Source organism: Ooceraea biroi, chromosome 8 (genome assembly GCF_003672135.1).
Source record: "Ooceraea biroi isolate clonal line C1 chromosome 8, Obir_v5.4, whole genome shotgun sequence".
Lineage (NCBI taxonomy): Eukaryota > Metazoa > Arthropoda > Insecta > Hymenoptera > Formicidae > Ooceraea > Ooceraea biroi.
In genome coordinates, this window is record NC_039513.1 from 12,129,371 (window position 1) to 12,143,090 (window position 13,720).

A 13,720-nucleotide genomic window follows, 5' to 3' on the forward strand; every position below is an offset into this window, starting at 1 on the left:
CGCACAATTGTTTGATGGGCCGCCATCAAACGCGGCCTTGATGAAACTCCCATCCAATGTTCCTACGAATCTGGCCCAACCTGATATACGATCCCCCGGCTGCCATCGCGGAAGTGAATCGTTTATAAAGTGCGCTCTCGTCGCCGCTCGATCTCGCGCGATGCATCGCCGGAACGTCCGCGCGAGAATGCTTCCACTGAGAAGAGGAGAGAACCAATAATCGCGACGGAATTCTCAGGCATTCTTCGTAATTACTATCTGATCGTTTACTTCTACTCGGCTCGCAAACGTTCGAGGTAACGTATCTATCGAACGGTATCGAGCGCGCCTGCCTATCGCCTGAGATTCTGAGATTCTCGACTTCCGGTTCCTGCACAAGATGATCACGATTTTTATGGAAGACTCATATCGTTGATGGTCCGTTACACACGTGTTTGTCACCCTCGAACTATCTCGGACTCACTGATTGTGAGTATAATTTTGTTTTTTTTTTTTTCAAAGCGCGCTGGAGGACAGCGGAAATGTTTTCCGCGAGTTGCCTTCAATCGTATCTTGCTTATCGCCGTATGAATAAATTCCACGGCTGGAATGGCTCGCTATGCAAATGCAGTCGCGGCTCTCGGCAGCGCGCGTCCCCGTGAAGACGAGGAAGTCGTTCTTATTCATAGACTCGATGGTCTGCGAAACGATTCGCCTCGGCGAAAGCCGATTGATTCCCGCGCCGGGGTAGTTTGTTTTCCCACGTAAAGGCCGATAAATTACGGCGAGTGTGCACGGGCGAGGATAACGAGCAGTTAAAAATATCGAAAGTGCTCGCTCGCTCGCTCGCCCGTTTACAAATAATGCGTCACGCTATTTACGCGGATGCGAGATACTCCGCTCGTGCGAACTGATACGCCTCGATCTCTCTGCACTGACGATTTCACACGTCCATTCGCGTAAAATGACTTCACGCGCGAGCGAATGATCCCGATAAACCGACGTGATGTCGACGTCCGCTCGCGATGAAAACGCCACGACGGAGTCTCGCTTCCGTCTTTTCAAGAGACAGATGTATAAAAAATGCCTCACGGATTCCCTCGTTCTTCTCCCCTGGGCGCTCTTTGAAATGAAAGGAAAACACGTCTGCCTGCACGAGCACCCCGTATTTTCTGCATTCTGCGAATTGCGGATCTCGACAGTGTCACGTACAGGAAGCCGAGAAACACCCTTGGCGCCGGTTCAACTCGTCCCGGTTCCCCATGACGGATCGCTGTATGGGGGTGACGGTGCACAAACAACAGCGAACCACGACGGCGACGGGGGTTCCATCCCTTTTCGCGAAAGCAGAGAATACGAGGTACCGACGACGACAACGTTAAAAATACAACCGCAACGTGAAATCGATACGGAGCGATCCGGTAAAAGCCATAAATATGAAGCTCGCGACGCGACCAACTCGTACGTCTCAAACGTAGGAAAGAAGTGACTCGGCTCGGTAACGTTCGCCGTAGTAATTTAGCAAGAGCGAACTAATCCCTCGCGGAGAGACAGTAAAGTCTTTACGTCTTACAGATCATTAAACTGGAGAACTGCAAGTTCCTTGGGCTCCCAGCAGGCAGCAGCACGTACAAGAGGAAGAATGATAGGTGGACGGTAGTATGAGAAGCACTTCGGAAACCAGAGCTGATCCGATAATGTACAATTATCTCGATTATCTCAAACTGTAAAATTTTCAGTGCGCGCGTGATGTTATTAAAAAAAGACAAAATCGAAAAAGAAAAAGAGAGATCGATATCACATCGATCAGGAAACTGGCGATTAAAGAGCGGCCGCGCGAGGCCTTTTTTAAAGGGGACTTTCCTTTTCGAGCGTTATTACATTAATTACGTCGCATTAATTAAATCGTCAGTAATGCAGTAATGTAATGAGATTCGTAACGCGAACAAGCCCCTCGGACTCCGTTCCATTATTTGATTACTAAACCGGAGTCATCCCGATGTCGCAATTAACGAGCGTCAAAGAGGCGAGGAGGGAGAAACCCTCACGAATTTTACCGTGAGACTCGCGCACGCTTCCGCGTGCAGATAATGGGAAACTGCACGTAATGGAATCCTAAAGTCTGCAGAATGGAACGAGCGCGAATTCCGCAGCCGTGCTACAATACATTTGACCTTTTCGAGCAATGCACCAAGTGTGCTCTTCAAGACTCGCGCGGTAGATTTACGGAAATCGTTCCGGGCGCACCGGAAACATCGGAAATTCAAGCTCCACGAGATCGCTCGTCGATCCCGAGGTAAAAGGCTGCGGAATAATCGCGCTCTGTTAATCCCGAATTTCGGTAATACTCGGGCTCACGATTACGAGCACTCGCACTTAAACTCAACGTCGAACCGCTTCATTCATTCTCGGCTATCCAAGCTACCCATCTAATAATGAAAATTTCGTCGATGATATCGATGATGTCGATGATTAATATATTCAGGAAAATTTAGGATCATTTAAGCCCTTTGACAGCCGTTTCCACAACCATGAATCACACATCGAGACAAAACACCGGAAACGGTGACACGCGTTTGTTTCACGCTGCGGGTTGCGCTGGCAAAATTCGGACCTTGACTGACGTCTTTTGTTCCTTGACAAACGGGCCGGTCAGGTGCAAACTGCAGTCCTCGCCTTCGCGGTAGCGCCAATACGGGCTCGTGCACCTGTGCAGGCTGCGAAGGTGCGTCGCAGCTTGCGTGTAACAGAAATACACGGACACACACATATATGCAACACGCATACACACGCATAGACCCGACCGCAAACAGTGAAAGGAAACCAGGAGCGAAAACGCGGCGTTACGCGATTGACAGGAGCGTGGAATGCGCGCGGCTCAGCTCGGCTCGGCTCGATCACTTCTCGCGCGGTTCGCCTTCGTTTGTCAAGCCGAGAAGGCGGAGAGACTTATGGCTTTCGTAATATTGGAAAGTACTCGGCTCATTGTCCTCCGCGACCGAGATACGGTAATCATAATGCGAGGTTTCCGGTGCGCTCCAACGCTCCGGAGCTTCAACGTCCCGCGCCGCGCCGCAGAGAACGTAACTCGGCGCTCGGGCGTGGCGTGAAGATCGATCTCTTGCTCAATGATTGCAAAAATGATGTTTTCTACCTGCGCGTACTCGAAGGAAGTCTAAAAGCCTGGCGAAACACGAGGGAATGGAATTTCACGCGATTGCAACGATCTTTTGCAATCCACGGCACAAATTGATTCGCTCGTATTCTTCACGCGAATTTAGCTGTTTAGCATAAAAGATTAAAGTTTCTATTTTTTTGCAGAATGCCGAGCAAGTTCCGCGTTGTTCGCGGGTTTTGATCGCCATCGGTCTGCCTCGACGTGGCCGCTTTGTACGCGGCAAGATGTGACGCGATTTACGAGTTAAACGTTCGAGTGCCAATTAAGCTCGTTCGGTACGCGCTTTTACGACATCAATTATGTAGTCGGCGGTTGGGTTTAGTGTTAGTCCCTTCTTCTTCTACAAGAGATAGTCCCCACAAAGAGGCTTCATGGAAGACCTAAATTTCCTCTCGACGAATGCGTTTTCGAGGAAGAGGTAACTTCATTAAGACCCAGATTAATGTCAATGGAGGCCCGAGTGCCAGAAGAGACTTACGAAAACGCCTTGAAATGCACGTAGAACAGGAACGGAGCTCAACGATGAAACATGAATGTACATCAGGGTATAATCAAGCTTTGGAAATCGCGCAGTTGAATCTACGTTTCGCGAGGTCTTTCCTTATCTCGATAAATTCGTGGCGAATATGGTCCGCGTCAACGGGAGAATAAATTGCTAATTTATTCGCCGCGCATTTCTTTATCGTATCTCCCCGCAGACTAATTGCGGACGATGTTGATTAATCGGTGATGCCGCGCGAGTTCCTGATTAAAATCTCGCGTAGAAAACTGCTGCCGACTTCCGTGGAAGAGAGACCGTAAATTCCCGGCCGCGGCGTTCTCTAGAGTGTGCGAATGAAATTATTCTTCCCCGAATTCCCCGGAGAGTTTCCGAGAGAACTTTGATGATCTCACTATTCCTGAGATCAACGCGCGCTCACGTGTAACGTACATTTACACAAACAAATCTCGCGTGACTTGCCATCCTCGCTCGCTCCTCGATATTAAATTATCGATCGATTAATTACAATAAAATCGATTAATCATAATAAAATAATGGACCAGCGATGTGTGACCATGAGAGAACAATAATAAACAACAAAACTGTTGGAACTTTTCAAGGCAACCTGAATTACTGACAAAACAACTTTGTTTCAATGTCGTATGGGAACGGGTGCTCGGAAGTAAGCATCATCAATCAAATTGGTCGTTTTTAATTATCGGGCTCAGTGGTCGATTACGCTTGACGCAACGCGTGCAGAGGTTTGCAAGACTCCTCACGCGGCGCGTTCCGCGCACCTGCCACAAATAAACGACCGATATCATCGCCACTTTTGCCAAACTTCTTCGCTCGTGCGAGCCTCTTTCACGTTGCTATTACGGCGCAGATGGCAAACTGGTTTCAGCGAGCCACGTGCGTCTCAATTTCGCGAGAAAGGCCGCAGCGAAGAGAAATACGTGTGCACACATTCGTTGCTACATTGCGCGATATAAAATAACAAATTTCTCATAAATATTTAGTGTAGATTTTGAAAATTTCAGCATAACGGAGCAAAATTGAGTACATTATGTATAAAATATATCTGTATAAAAAGTTACATAATGTACTTAATTTTTATAGTTTATCTTTTTATACCTATGCTTTCCTCTAAAAGTTTCCTTTCAATAATCCTCGAAGGTATTCCTTTCAATATCTGTTTCCACACAACTGCACTTTAGATATCCCCCATAAAAGAATCTACGAGGTAACCGAAGAAGAGTTTCTGAGAGAAACGCTCGCTTAAACGGTCCTTTCTCAAGAAAAGACCCTTCTCTTACCTGAAGCCTCACACGAGCCCTGGAATAACGTCCCACGAAGGGTACATCTGAAGGGGGCGGCACGTTGCAATTGTCGTTTCGCGTGGTAACGTCATGGCGTGCACGAGCGGGCATCACCACGGCGTGACCACCATTGGCGACAGTGGATGTCATCGTCGAGGCGTTCGTCGAGGGTGCGTCCCGATGGCTCTTGGTGCGACGCAGCAACCGACGCACCGTGTTCTTCACCGTCGCGGCGATGTGCGTCCCGCCGCCCCCGCCACCCCCGCGTTCACTCTCATGATGGTGATGATGATGCTGATGGTGCTGGTGATGGTGGTGGCTCATCGACTTGTTGTAGTCCACTACCTTCTTCAGCCGCGTCGACGTCGGCGCGGGTGCCACTTTGTGGCCACCCGACTCCATCACGTACATCGTGTCGTCCACGTGCGGAGCAATTCTGCCGGATTTCTAGCCGTACGGCCGCCGAACGATGATGATTGCCGCCCTGACTTCTCTTCTGATCGACCGGAGTATTTCCCTCTGCCGGGAAGTGGAACGTCCTCGTCGCGAACAGGCTTCGCCGCTCGATACCCGTGTATCGGGATTCCGGTTCCAGGGCGCGATATGTGTACGTCTCGTCGATGAGGTATGTAATCCTGTTTTCTTCAACAAAGATGTTTCTCTTTCAACGTGTGCGACAATTCAGAAAAGATTGTATTGTATCTTGAATAATATGTATTTCTACTATTTTATATAGAAGAATATTTCATTGTAAAAATATTCTCTATTCGATGTCGTCCGCACGCTCGCTCGAAGATACTTGCTCTTCTCTCGAAGAGGAAGTACTCTCCTCTGACTCTATTCTCGTAACAGTCTCAGCGAATAGTAACGTTTCCTGTTTTATTAACGTTTTCTAGTGCCTTCGTTCCGCCACTCCCAGGCTGCCTTCGCAAGGCGGCAGTCTTTGGATGCCTTCTCAGAAGTTTACGAGGGAAGCGTGAATCAGAATCCGTTTCCGAACCCGAAGCTGCAGACGTCTTCCGCGTCTTCTGAGAGAAAGCCGGTTCCTTTCACCCACTCCTCGCGGCTCTCCGGCTCCTCCGGTGAAACACCTACCACGCAATCTCGTTGTCTGCTGCTTCCTGAGCGACAGGATGTCGAGCACAGCTGGGTAACGCGTCGACAATTCGATCCACTTGCACAAAGCGCGCGTGATCGCGCGGAAATCTGCCCATTCAGCGGGAGAAAGCGGAGCGGAACCGTACACGCTTCCACGTGCGTTGCACAATTGCTGGACAATCGTTGGAACGGTTGATTAATATCGATTTATTAACCTTTGACCATTTCCCGGTACGATGACTCGTCAAAAAATCTCAGATTTTTCTCGGATTTTTCTCGGATTTTTCTCGACCCACTAGATTCAAGTCACTCTTTCTGATAACACAATCCTTCACTCTTCTTACGAACAATTTAACGATGACGCGAAGACGCGAGATCGCTGCTCGCCGAGCTTCGCGAGCAACTCGCGGTTGTCTTCGCGCGCGTTGTTACGACACCCACGGAATCGGTTTACAATTCACTGACGACCACCCGACAGTGTCTCTCGTGGAGTTTTCAACGGTTTTCGTAGGCGTTCAACCGATCACTTTTCTTGATCTTCACACTACACGATCTGCGGAACAGAGGAGACTCTCAGGAGGCCGCCGCGCCGCTTTGACGACTGCGACATTTGCGATGCGACATTCGCGCGGATCGATCGCGCGGAATTACGAATGTCGTAACGCAAACGGGGAGGGAAAAAATTCTCCGATCGGCGATAATGACGTGGTTACGATCACGGCGGCCGCGACGACGACGACGACGACGACGACGATTGCGGCACGACGGCGGAACGTTACGCGGCTTCCTCCTTCAATCACGCCTTGCCGGTCATTAATTGGATTTACAGCCGGCGCTTCTCCATTGATGCGGCTTCTGCGGCCGTCACGCTGCTTGTTTTACGCGATTTCGGGATCCGCACGGTGGTTTGGGTTCTAACGCGAGCGACGGGCTGCGACGCAGGTGTTGCCTGACGAGGTTGTCGTCCTCGGCAGGTGGAAGAGTGCGAGGCTTTATCGCGATATCTCTCAAATACGCGAATACTGCGAGTCGCAGCAGCGTTGCGCGAAATTCATGTCAAGGGCCAATTAGGAGGATTCCCAGAACGAAATCAGTAGATGATCGTTTCCACGACCGCCGAGGGATAATTAGTTTCAGCAGCCTAATTGAATATTATCTAAAGTATTCTTATTTCTTACGATGAGAGCCACGTTGCAATTGCGCTGAAACGCGAGAAAATGGATCCAACTTGTGCCTTGCTGCGACTGCAAACTGTGACCTCATTCGACCCGGAGTGTAATTGATTAAGAAAGGTACGATAGTCCATTATTAAAAGTAACTTGGAATAACGCTACATTACAAAATTAAGAATTTAGAATCTAAATCTCACGCACGAATGAATCTGAAAAAATTACACGTACGCGGAAAATTAAAGTTTCACGAGGAATTCTTTGTTTGCAGATAACGCAGATTCAGCGGTTCCCTACGGATGAAAAGCAAACGACTCGGTGCTCAAGGGAGATTGAGAAAAAGTGCTGATCCACTGCGATCTCGCCGCGGGGAGCCGAAAATACGAGCCGCGAGCGCACCTAGGCACGCTCGTTTACGTTCATCGATCCCAGCCCTAACGCCGCCGGGACTTAAAGATTCCTCGCGTAGAAAATAGACGAGATATTACGACGCGGATGCAATTAGCTGGAGGTCACTGCACCCGCCGATGAACCTTCCCGGGAAGTCACGGTGGGTCGCATTACCGGTGCCGCCGTCTGTATTTCGGAATTCGACGGCGTCACCGTCTTTGGCGTGTCGTGAAATATTCATCCGTGAAATAGACTTCCGTGCGTGGCGGAAGTTCAGTCGCGACAACACCTTGTCCGTCGCGTCAATTTCCATGGAATGTTCGGAGGTGCGAGTCGCCGCGAGTAACGCAAAAATGTTAATTAAATTCGCACGGACTCATGCTTCCAGCTAAATGACCGTACGCGCGATGACATCACCCGATGAGATAGAAATCAATGATGACGCTAGGCCGCCGCGAGATCAACGTAACGTAACGAGCGCGGCGAGAACTGGAGAAGCCGCAGCGAGCGCGAGCAACTCTCATAATCGGAATAATTAATACACTCCGCCCCGTACGTGGGCGTGATAACGTCGCGTTACTTCTGCGCGGCATGCGAAGGGAAACTCGCAACACGCACGCTGGATCCGAAACCCACTTTCAGCACCTGTCCTAATTAGAGTTTTCCAGCGAGTTTAGCCGCGGCGAGAGCTGTCTTGGTCGCCAAAGCGGAAAGTGTAATACGATTAATGGGGATCGCATAATTTTCGCTGTTGAGCTTTGCCGCGCGCGCTTTGTTAGCGCGGACAATCGCGTGGAAAGTCCGAAACGAATGGAGAACCAGTTGATTACTATTGCACGAGCGGATTATCGCGAAACGAGGTGCACTCCGCATGAGAATGTCCAGGATCTTTATGCGCCTCAGGCTTGCTGGCTTCTTGCTTGCTTGCCGTGATTGACACGCGTTACTCATCGAACTCGAGCACTCCCGACGCACGACATGCGTTAATGACGCGATGATTTTCCGCGCGGTGTTGCAGGCGTGCAGCGTTACATTGGATTTAATCAGAAATGCGCGATCTTATTACTATTTCCACGCACGCACGCGAACGCCCGAAGGCTGCGCACTCGCCATCTGCGAGTCCTGTCATGTTCTCGATACGCAGCGTGGAGCTATACGCACCGCACTAACGTGATTACGCAGCAGAGATTACTGTCATCGAAATAGTTTAATAGACACAACGATATCCTGGCGATATCACTGACGCGTTAAGAGAGTGGTCGCAACACGAAGTCGCGTCGATGCGAGCGAAGCTCAAGAGAGTCGCGAGGAGACTAAGATTCATTTGCGAATTCGCCGTGCTCGCAATATCCTTAAAACGAGCCGGCAATCATCGATCTTGCTCTTCCATCAGACGTACGGACATTAAGCCGTCTAATCGAAAATTATGTAAGCTAGCGTGACCTGCGAAGAACTAACTGCGCCGAGGGAGAGGACTGGAGAAGAGGGCGGCTTTTCAATAACGTCAATTCGCTCGAGTCCTCGACGGTCATTATCTCGAGGAGGGAGAGAAGGAGGAGAGCAGCTCGATATCCCATTAAATCCAATCCAATTAAACTGATCACCTGCAATCGGCCGGGCCCTCAAGATCTCAAGTGCAAAACTACGCTTAATGCGCGAGCTCGCGAGTCAAATTTGCGAAATGACATTTACGCAACACCCTTTTGACTCGAAAGTTTTGAGTTTTGTCGCGCGGTTCCACGGTCACACCGCTTTGATGACGATCACGGCGGCGATGACGAACGTGACGTGTAAGAGATGTTACGTGCGTGTGTTGGATTCGATGCGCGTTTAGGGATAGATAAGAGAGCACCCCATATCCGCCGATAATATTGCGGCGGATATCCGGTCGTGTCACGAATAACGAGCAGCGGCCGGTTTCTCCTTCGAGCGCAGTCGTGAGAGGTCGACATTCCTGGCCGCGCGCGGCGTGAATCATCGCTAGGATGGAGACACAACAAAACTGATAATTTCCATGTAAACGCGAGCGCAGGACGGGTTCGTTCTCCAGGAGTCCCCCTGCTGACGGCGAGAGTGCGACACGCGATTCGTTCCGTGCTCCGTATCCGATAAATTAACGGCGTGGCTGGAGTTTTGCCGTTCCCCTTTATCGATCTAATCGGTGAGAAACGATACGTCCAACTGCTGACCTTCGGTAATAAACCGCCACGTGAGAAAGGTAAGTCTTTTTTTAAACTTGTTTCAGGTAATCGCGCGAGCGGAGTAGATATTATTAGAAGATGATGATCCTGCGAGAGGAAACTACCGATGACCAACAAGACGACTACTAAAGTTTAACTGACACATCTATCAAACTGGTCAATGTCTGATACGCCGTCTGCAGTTCAAAAAACGGAGCTAAAAATACCGCGGCGTCACGTCTGGCGATTTAAAAGTCTCGCTTCACCTTGGGATCGCGGATTAATGGAACGATATGCAAAATCGACAAGAGAGAGAGAAGCAGAGTTGCAGCGGGCGAGTGGACGGGTGCGATGGACGCATGGCGAATCGAAAATTCACTTTGTTCGTATGCGCTCGATGCGGCTCGGCGTTCAAGGGGGGGAGGCAGGCGGTTTCTCGCCGCTGAGAGAAATTGCAACGCGTCCTCGTGGATGTTCCAGGCGACGCGACGTCGCAGAGGACAGTGGCGATGTCGGCGTGCGTATCTTTACGTGCATGAACGCGCGTGCGTGCATGCGTGTGCGAGCAGGTCTCCTTGAGCTCGGTAGTGCATATCTCCGTTGTACGATGCACTCTCTTTCCCTGCCTACGTCGAGAGCCGCGGCCTAGTGGGCAAGGCGAGGCGAATTCCATGGTATCGCTTGTTCGCACAGCCAGCACGGAAGAAAGAGTACGAGCCTTTGCGATCATCAGCCGAGCGGAGGGTCGGCTGCATTGCGCAGATAAACGCGGAAAAAGTGTAAACGGCGGAAAGGTGGTTTCTTGGAGGCGCGTTTCGTCATGCGTTCGGACTCGATATTCGGGATTCTTTATGTAGCCTTTCTACTTTCTAGCTTGTAGAGTGCTACCTGTAATTTGAAAATTGTGTCTTTTGAATTTTGCCAGGATTGGATGCGAAGATTTAGACGGAACGTTGGAGACTCTCGCAAAATGTATGCGTCGCTGTTAAAAACTGATTACACCGTCTTGTGTGCGTTTCTGCTCGATCGAATCGCGTTCGCCATAGAGACTCGCGTCTGACGCAATGGGCGTGTTGAGCTGACCGCGAAACACCACACCGTCACCACCCACCGCTTGTCGGGGTCTTGTACGCTTGTGTAGAAGATTTTGTCGAGCATGATATATGCGTATGTGTATGCAACATCGTATCGAGATCGATCAGTCGACAGTCATACATCGGAGCATGCAAGCAAGTTGACACGGTGTTGTCATTGTGACTGCATCAGCACACAAACTGTCACGAGACTTTTATACTTGTTTTCTACCGTAGTTGTTTACCGTAATTTACCTACTTTTACCTTCCTCTCTCCAATAGTGTCATGATTAACCAAATTCTTGACAGACTGAGCAACAAAAATGAACGAAATTACAACTACCTCACGTATTCTCCTACTCAATAATTAACTTTTGCATATAATAACGTGCATTCAACTGTTCCAGCTGCAGTTGTTCGCGCCAGCTTCGAGCGAAGTGAAAGAAGCCTCTCACATACGAGTTAACAAACGGTACCGTATCCTCGCGACGTACACTTTTCACCAGAGAAATGCGGTCGCGGACCTTTTCGGACGGAGCTGACCGCAAGATCATCGCGCTTCGCCTTTCCATTGTCGAGGACTCGCGAAGCGGATCCAACGGATCCCGCGTGACGTGCGACTTCCTAATGTCATTAACGACGTTGATGTCACAAACGAGTTAACGCGACGCACTCCCCGGAGGAAACCGTAATCTTAGACCAACCTGATGGCGCAAGGGGGATCAAATGTTACGGCATAATTGCGAGCAGCTCGTCGTGACGAGACGTTCACGACGAAAGGCTGCGCTGATGAACAACCGATCGGCTTAATGAAACCAGCCTGCACGGTGAAGCGAGACCGTTCCTCGATCGAAAGAGGATCACTGGATCCCCCGTGGTCGGTTATCCGGTGTGCGAGCACACGTCTCAGTGATCTCCCCAGCGTCCATTTTCCCCGGATAGACCTGTTGCACCCACGAGGCGCGAATTAAGAAGCATAGCATCGCCCGGAGCATCGTTTATCCGCGTCACGTCGCCTTCAGGACTCGGAGGCTGTATCGCGAGCGCCCTGTACTTGGCTGAAATCGACAAAGTTGAGGAAGACCAGATGGAACGCGGGAATTGGCAAAACCGGTCGCGAAAGAAGAAACGAGCTGTCCGGTTTTTGTAGTCGAGACAGCACCCGCACACCGAGCGCGAGAATGGATCGATACTGTAATGCATAGAAGCTGGTCAATTGACGATGGTCTTGGACGAGCGAGCAAGTAATAGTTTTGATGTTTTCGAACCTTTTGAAGGATTCGTTTTGCAGATTTTTTTATGCAAGGTGAGTGAAATTTGAGTAAATTATTGTGCAACACGTTCGCCGCACATCCGGTTGCACAATACCGATAGCTAGTGGTTTATTGGTGGATCAAACGCAACGTTCCATAGCTTTCCTCAGCTACAAGGAAGCAAGCGTATATTTATTCGATGAATGAGACTCATTCGACGAATGCGATTATTCATCAGCGAGACTGAACGTCAAGCGCTCTCTCTCTCTCTCTCTCACTCTCGTTGTTTAACAAATCCTCGATTTTCGTCACGATGGCGAGAGAAGGCCGGAGCTTGCCAATTGTCGAGGCAATGTTTACATCGCCGGTATTAATATCAGCGGAATAATACGGCCGGGGCAGGCACGTGCCGGTCCCACGGCAACGTCATCTCGGGATGCGCGTCACTAGCGTAAATTTCCAGCGCGAAATCAACATCATCGTCCACCCCTCGGCACCAATCGACTATCGAAAAACAAGATACGCAACGACGCGGATTACCGGGAGTTGCATACACACACGCGAGCGACAAACAACCGCCTTATCGTGGGCGCGACCAAATATTGCTGATCGAAGCCGAAGAGAAAAATCGCGGTGCTCTCGGAAACGTGCACTGGCTTCGTGAAAATTCTCAGGCTGGCTCTCCTTCGTTCTCGCTCTCGCGGGAAGACACCTCACGACCTTCTGGTCCTGGGGGTGGTTCTGGGTGCATCCGGAATCGCGAGCGCGTAACCGCGTTGTCGTGCCAAAGTCACGCGAGGGAACGCGGGAGAAGAACAATTTTTGATCGGCCGGAAATAACTCTACGGACAGGCGAAGGAGGCTCGCCGCGAGGTGAGCCACACACTCTGAAATAACAAAGTCGCATCCTTGACATTTCGATCAGTCCGATCGACAGCCCTGCAAGCGTGAACGTCGTGAACGAGGTAGGAGTCATATCCCGGTGTCCTCGCGGCATTTGATAGCGGCACAATGTCCATTCACAGTGTCGCACATAGCGGACACCTGATAGTACACGATCGCGAGCAGCAGTGAACGAAGAAACACGAGGAAAGAAGCACGATCAACGAGAAGAGCTACGGCCTTGCGGAGCCGTTCCTCCACGCGTGTTTTCACTCCGTCATCGCCGTCGGCGTCGTCAATCGACGTCAATGCAACCGTACCGCGGCTGTCCCTCTCGAAACGCACGCTCACGAGGTCGAGAGCCGGATGAAGGGACGATGAAGAGCCCGTCGTCGTCGTCGTCGTCGTCGTCGTCGTCGTGGCAGTGCACACCGGCTCGCTCGTACACTCTCGTGGCTCCGTGCTGCCCGATCGCGAGTCTCGTGCTAACTGAGCGCGCCGAGCGCCGAGCGGGGACACGCGAGCTCTCTTCGTTACTGGATCTTACCAGCGAGCGCGATACGCGCCCGGGCTCCCGCCCGCCCGTCCGTCCGTCCGTCCGTCCGCCCGCTTCTTGCCGCCTCGTGTGTGTATGCACGTGTGAGTACATGCGAATATATGCGCGGCATACACGTATACACACACACACACACACGTGGCCGCGACAGCCTCCTCTCGA

General features: G+C 50.7%; 1 protein-coding gene across 2 annotated transcripts in view; it reads right to left on the bottom strand.

The window, feature by feature from the left end:
• Nucleotides 1-13,471, bottom strand: part of LOC105276358 (serine/threonine-protein kinase MARK2) — a 103,351-nt gene extending 89,880 nt beyond the window's left edge. Inside the window, exons 1-2 of one of the 2 annotated variants that reach the window (XM_026971786.1) lie at nucleotides 13,323-13,471; nucleotides 4,955-6,608 (exon numbers count right to left, since the gene is read on the bottom strand). In XM_026971786.1, the coding sequence (XP_026827587.1) occupies nucleotides 4,955-5,368 (414 nt within the window). In that variant the 5' untranslated portion in view covers nucleotides 5,369-6,608; nucleotides 13,323-13,471. The remainder of the gene's footprint in view (nucleotides 1-4,954; nucleotides 6,609-13,322) is intronic. The other variant, XM_026971787.1, reaches the window with a different exon arrangement.
• Nucleotides 13,472-13,720: the final 249 nt, after the last annotated feature.